This window comes from Martes martes, assembly GCF_963455335.1.
Source record: "Martes martes genome assembly, chromosome: 7".
Classification (NCBI taxonomy): Eukaryota; Metazoa; Chordata; class Mammalia; order Carnivora; family Mustelidae; genus Martes; species Martes martes.
Genome location: NC_137894.1, coordinates 36,777,903 through 36,784,467, shown reverse-complemented (window position 1 = coordinate 36,784,467; position 6,565 = coordinate 36,777,903). Strand labels below are relative to the sequence as shown.

General features: G+C 45.8%; 1 protein-coding gene across 1 annotated transcript in view; it reads left to right on the top strand.

Moving 5' to 3' along the window:
• The first annotated feature begins 1,105 nt into the window (after positions 1-1,105).
• Positions 1,106-6,565, top strand: part of PYGO1 (pygopus family PHD finger 1) — a 30,788-nt gene continuing 25,328 nt past the window's right edge. The window contains exon 1 of the mRNA XM_080808776.1: positions 1,106-1,795. Coding sequence (XP_080664902.1) covers positions 1,747-1,795 — 49 coding nt within the window. The 5' untranslated portion in view covers positions 1,106-1,746. The remainder of the gene's footprint in view (positions 1,796-6,565) is intronic.

Genomic DNA, 6,565 nt, shown 5'->3' with positions numbered 1-6,565 from the left:
TGCCTCCTGTACAAAATTTTCCCCAGCCTATCCTAGTCTGAATCTTCCAACGAGAAATTTTCTCAAAACTTAATAGAGAAAGGGTAAAATTTGTTCCCTGGACACACCCTATCCTTTTAAAGCCGATTCTGAGGCTATGGTGCTTGCCTGTTATGTAGTTGCTAAGACTATCCATTGGCTTCATGTTTACTTCTGTTCTTTCTGATACTGTATGTGTAGCTGAGTGACTTTTGAGTCTAGTCTCAGGAGGGATGACACTCCTTTTGGAATTAGTCCTCATAGGATTAATGAGTACTTTTCAGCGATACTAACATCAAAATAAGCCCAGTGTCTCACCTGATTGAAGATTAGAGCCTGCACCTACGGATTCTCTTTAGTGGGATTACTGGAAAACCTAACGACAAATAGGGACAAGTTTTGTAAAAGTCAAAGAATGTCAGAACTAGAAGGGACCTCAGAGATGCAGTCCCACTGCCTTTTAAAGATCCTAAGTCTGAGACTCAGAGAGGTCACCTGGGTTGCCTCAGGACACACAGCCCAACTGATGGATGTGAATCAGTGATCAAATCTAACGTACAAATCACACTGGTGTTCCTTCTCCTAAAATGTAACGTCTAAATCAGGTCCAGTCTTCTCACCGCTCCCACCCATCCTCCTTTCTTGTACGAAATTCTTCATCGCTCTTTCTTCAAGAGTCAAGTCATTAAAACTTGAAGTTGGGGCATTCAACAAACAGGTGTCCAGACCACGGACACGGAGCCTGAAAATGTGGATCCCCACATGCCGGCCGAGAACTCTCCAGCTCCCGCTTACAAAGTTTTCTCGGATCCTACGTTTCTCTTTCAGATCCCTGGCTGCGAGGCCAAGATGCCTGCTGTGGCCTCCGACGAAGTTCGGAGATGCCATTTCCTCACAAGAGCGTGGCCCGGGCGGGCCAGCCGCAGAGCCGAACGTCCTCAGGCCCGGCGGGCGGCGGGGGAGGCCAGGCGCGGGGCTGGGCGGGGCGGCCCCTCGGCGCGCGACGGCCCGCCCCGGCTGCGAGGGCCGCGGGCCCGCGAGTCCCGGCGCGGAGCGAGAGGCGCGCGCGGGCCGTGGGGGCTGGGCCGAGGCGGAGCGCGAGACAGCGGCTGCGGCGGGCGCCGCGGGACCAGGCAGCGGCCCCCGCCCCCCGAAGTCCGTCCCCGCGCGGGGCTGGGGAGCTCAGGGCGGGGAAGCCGCGGGGCCGCGCCACGTCCCTCGCCCGCCCCAGAGCGGGTTTTGCAGGCGGCTCCAGGCTGGGGGCTTTTGTGTCTGCGACTCGGGAGCGGCGAGAGCGCAGACCTCCTCCTCAGAGGGCGCTGTGAGTGCGCCGCCAGGGCCCGGCCACCCGCCTCCTGCCTCCCCTGTCAGCGGCTCCCGAGGCGGCGGCGGCGGCGGCGAGGAAGAAGGAGTGGGAGGAGGCGGCGGCGGCGGCGCACTCGTCCTCCGCACATGCCGGCCCCGGGCGGGGGGCCGCCCCCAGGCCGCGCTCCCGGCAGCAGCCGCTGAGCTCGGCCAGCCCCCGCACGCCGCCCGGCCGCCCCGAGGCCTCGTCTTCCTCCCAAACTTTGCAAAGTCGGCCCGCGTCCCCGCCGCCCTCGGCCGCGCCTCGGCTCGGAGGCTCGCCTCGCAGCCGCAGCGGCCCCGCGAGGAGGAGGAGCCGCCGCCGCAGCATCAAAGAGACTGAATTCCCGCGGCCTGGGGGGGAGTCATGCTTTGCGGTCTGTAATGTCAGCAGAACAGGAGAAGGATCCCATTTCGCTGAAGAGAGTTCGAGGTAACCGGGAAGGGCACGGGATTGGGGGATTCGGGGTGAGTGGGGTACGCGGGGGCCGCGTGCCCGGCCGCTGGGAGGCCACGGGGCTCTGTCCGGGCCTAACTCCGCGCAGCCCGCGCGTCCCGCCTGCGCCCCGGGGCCGAGGCTGCGTTTCGAGGCGCGCGGCCCCGGAGCCCGCTCGCCCCAGACACCCGCGCGGAGCCCTCGCCTCCGACTTTGTGTTAGGCGGCAGTTGAAGCCGCGCTCAGCATCCCTCCGTACCCCGCTCCTCTCCCACCTTAGCTCGTTCGCAAGACAGCACAATAGGCACCTCGAAGGGTGAGAAAGAAACACCCCCTCCCCGACAGAGACCACGAACGATGCCCACCCCCAAAAAAGTAAGTTGGGCTGCTCAAGAGTTGACGCTTTGAGGAAGGTGTACCGGGCCTTCGCGTCTCTCCCAGCCCCCTTCCCACCCTCAAAGGCAACAAAATATACAGCGTATTTTCCTTGGGTTGAAGAGGAGACACTATATAAATTCAAAAGGCATTTTCTTTATTGGCTTGTGGATAAGAATCAAATCACCTAAAATCAATTTTATACGTGATTGGTTTGCGTCTTCCTTGCACACTAGTTAGGAAATTTCCTGCTGCCTTACTATCGAAGAAAAATCGGAGGGAACGCCGTACCAGACAAAAGATAATGCGTGTAAGTTCACAGATGCCAAATAGCGGCTGGAAATTTGGGGGATATCCTCCAGCTTTTATTTTCAACTCTAAATGGGGTTAAGGCTGAAAGTCCCAAAGTTGAAATAACACTGTTCATTAAGCAAATATTTATTGAACATGTACTGTGTGCTGTGCACTGTTCTTGGCACTGGGGTACAACAGTGAACAAAGCAGGGAGAGTCTTCACCGGGTAGCAGTTCACACTCTAAAGAGATAATGAACAAAACATATAGAATGTCAGATACTAAGTGCTCTGGAGATAAACAAAGCAGGTAAAGTGGTTAGGAAATACATAAGAGGTGGAGAGGTATAGGTTATGTGTAAGAGGACTGATCTGGAAGATGATGTTTGAGCCAGAACCAAAGGAAGTGATAGACCAGAGCCATATGGGTATGCGTGGGAAGAGCAGTCTCAGCAAAAGGAACAGCGAGTGCAAAGGCCCTGGGTCTGGAACTGGCTGAGTGTATTCAAGCAACAGCAAAGAAGTTATCGTAACCAGCAGAGAGTGAGCAAAAGGGAGAGTAGTATGAGCTGAGGAGAAAAGGTGAGAAGAGGTATATATATTATTTATTTGAGAGAGCCTGCATGTGCACGAGGTGAGGAGGGCCAGAAGGAGAGGGAGAAGCAGACTCCCTGCTGAGCAGTGGCTCAATTCCCGACTCTGAGATCATGACCTGAGCCCAAGGCAGACACTTAACTGACTAAGCTACCCAGGCACCCCAGGAATTATATTTTTAACAGGGTTTCTCTGGCTGCCCTGTGGAGAATAGACTGTGGGGAACAAGGGGTGAGGCAGGGAAGCTAGTTAGGAAGCTACTGCAATAATCCTTTCATCCAAACAGGATAAAGTGCTTTATAAATCAGTAAGTAGTAAGGTAAATTTCCAATTGACATAAGAGTTGTAGAGATCAAGAACCACAGTCATTCATCTATGTTTTTGTTCCGTGTGTCTAGAGATTAATCCTAGAGAACCAGATTGTAACACAGTGACAATGTGTTGATGATCCAAAAGACATCACTTGCGTATTTAGGTAGAGATTGATTTTCTTAGCCATTTAAGCAAAAACGTAATTTAGAGCAGAATGTTGTTTTTAAGGTTTAATATCAGCATAGGTTTTCTATTGCAGCTTTCTTTTCTGTTTGTGGTTTTGAGTTGCCAAACCCTTTAAGGAATAGACCTTTCTGAAATACAGTTATTCCTCTGATATTTTTGCCATATTATTTTGCCAATTATTATAAATTACTTTGGGGTTGAAGGAAAAGAGAGTTCTCAAGTTTATACTTTTGAACTCAATTATCTTAGTCAAATGTAATTTTAAATAAAATGGATGGGTATTTTACTGCAGATCAAGAGCACAGATCTATCTTTATTTTGTTCCAGCTACTGCTTTTCAGTTTGGTGCCTTAGCTGTGTGTAGTCGGCTCAGGTGTCAGCTCAAGAATATTCTGCGAGTTAAGTACCAGAATAAAAGGCAAAGAAAGCACTTTTCAAAATGAAAAATCAAAATGAGGAGGAGTTTTTACATAAGTCACTTTGTAGTGACTGTAACATTAATTTTTAAAATATTTTGGATTATTTTATAAAAGGTACCAGAATATCTATATGAGTTCTTCTGAAACACAGTTCAGCTGAACTTGACTGCTCTGCAACTTTTTGTTGTAATTTATATCCTAAGACTGCATGCAGGATATGGTCTTTGCAGAATACAAACTGTGAACAGTGCTTCTTAAACTGTTTACCATCTACCGATGTACACAGACAGACTTTTAAATAGTTATGTATTTGTTTCATGTGTATTATAAAAAATATAAGTCGTCAAACCTCTTGTTTAGTGTAAGGCTAAAATACACACACACAATTTCAATTTGAAGAAATTATTAAGCAAATAGTGTTACAGATGGAACTCAGATATGACAAAATTATGACAACATGAATGACTAAGGACTTTACAGTATGCTTTGTAGACCAAAAGTATCATATCCCTTGGGATATTTATTAAAAATGTAGGTTTCTGGGCCCACAGAATCAGAATTTCTGGGTGATTTCTCTACATCTTTAACAAGATCCCTTGTGTTCCTTATGCTTACTAAGGTTTGAGACCCGCTGATGGTAGACCTAGATTGAAAAGGTGAGTGGACAAGAGGAAGCTGATTTGGGGGTCTTCTAAACTTGTCCTGATATTTTAATATTAGATTCAGAATTGCTATTTAGTGGCAAAGTATCTTACTCTTATTTTCTACCAGTTGTTACCATCCTCAGCCCCTCAGCCCTTGATTATAAGAAAGATCCACGAAGATAGGTACGATATCTTGGTTATCTTACTATTTCTCCCCTCATTGTTTTGCCTGCAATATATGCCAAATGAATGAATGAGTGAATACATGAAGTAACTCATTCATATATTTATGCTGATTTTTGATTGTCTGTTCTCTTAAAATGTTACCTGTCATCTTTATTTTAACCAATATTCCCAATATGCAGTATTCTCAGAACTTAGGTGTTGATCTGATCAAAATATCCATTCATTTATTCAGCAAATATTTATTGAGCAGTCATAGCACTAGACAGTGGAAATATTGATTAGGAAGACATAATACTGTTTTCAAGAAATCTTTAGGATGCAGACAAATAAGTAGTTACAAACAGCATGAGAAGTGCTGTGATCATCTATAGGAAATAATGGAACCTATAACCTATCTTTAAGGGAATCAAGGAATGCCTTCTGGAGAAGTGTTCTAAGAAGTGTTCTAAGTGTTCTGAGAAGCAGTGAGTGTTCCTTTGTGGAAATGATGTAGAAAAAGCAGCAAGGATGATGGGGATGAGAAAAAGGTTTAGTAAGTCAGCAGTGGTTTTAAAAAGGCACTTCTGGGAAAAAAACACATTTTTAAGTAGTAAAAATTGAGTGATAAAAATGTGATGTAAAGAAGCATGGTGGTAGACAGAAAGACATAGCCAGTAGGTTGGAAGGATACAATTAAGAGAAAGTGTCTTTTTTTTCTTCCTTTGAAGATAGACAAACATACTGGTAGACTTACAGAAGAACCTGAGAGGGGAGAAACTGAAAAACATCAGAAGAGAGGATAATTCATTAATAAAACATTCAATACATGTTTTTGAATATGTACCATGTGCTAAGCATTCAATGTGGGAAGCTAGAGGTGAGACAGAAAAGGCTTCTTTCTCATAAGTCACATCTCTATAGGTGAGAGAAGGGAAATAGAATGAAATGAAGAGGTAGTCATGGAGAAAAAAAGAGATTGAAGAAAGAAATTTAGAGATGAAGAAGAAAGTTGAGCATTCATTCCAGATGAAGTGTTTTTAACCAGAGTTAGGCATGACATTGGGGATGTTGGGATGTGGTTTAGAATGGGTTAATAGCATAGCGATATCATAAAAGTAGTAAAAATATACTTGTAGGCCATGTTGAGTGAGTGTATGGAAGATTTGGATTCAGACTGGAGATGAAACTTAATTTAGGTAGTCATAAAGTGGAGGGGAAGAGCCAATGGAAGTCTAAAGGAAAGATTTTAGGGGGTTTTGCTGTTTTATTTTTTAATTGGTACGTATAAAGGCTAAACATTATCAGGAAAGTAGTTTGATTTTCAACACCTTGCATGAATATCCCCCTGAGGTGTTTCAGTGTGCACAATGGATATACATGGTTTGGAACTGAGGAAAGTGGGCTGAGCCAGAAATAGAGATCTGGAAGTTATCAGTAAACAAGTAAACTAATTGATGCCTTGGGAGTAGATAACTCACTCGGGAGAGTGAAAAGTGAGAAGGGAAAAGCAGTGGGAAAAGGAACTTTGGGAACACTAGTATTTAGAACACAAAAGGTGAAAAGAGGACTCTGAAAAACAGAATGTGAAAGAGTAGCCCGAGAGGTAGAAGGAAAAACCGAAAGAGGAGAGTGTCACAGAAGTATAAAAGGAAGAAAAGATTTATGAGGGGAAGATAAATGAATTTTGTTTTTAGTCTGTTGATTGAAATGTATTTATCTGTGAGATGTTCAGTGTGCTCTTCCTCCCACACTCCCTGTCTTGGTGAACATCATTTATCCAG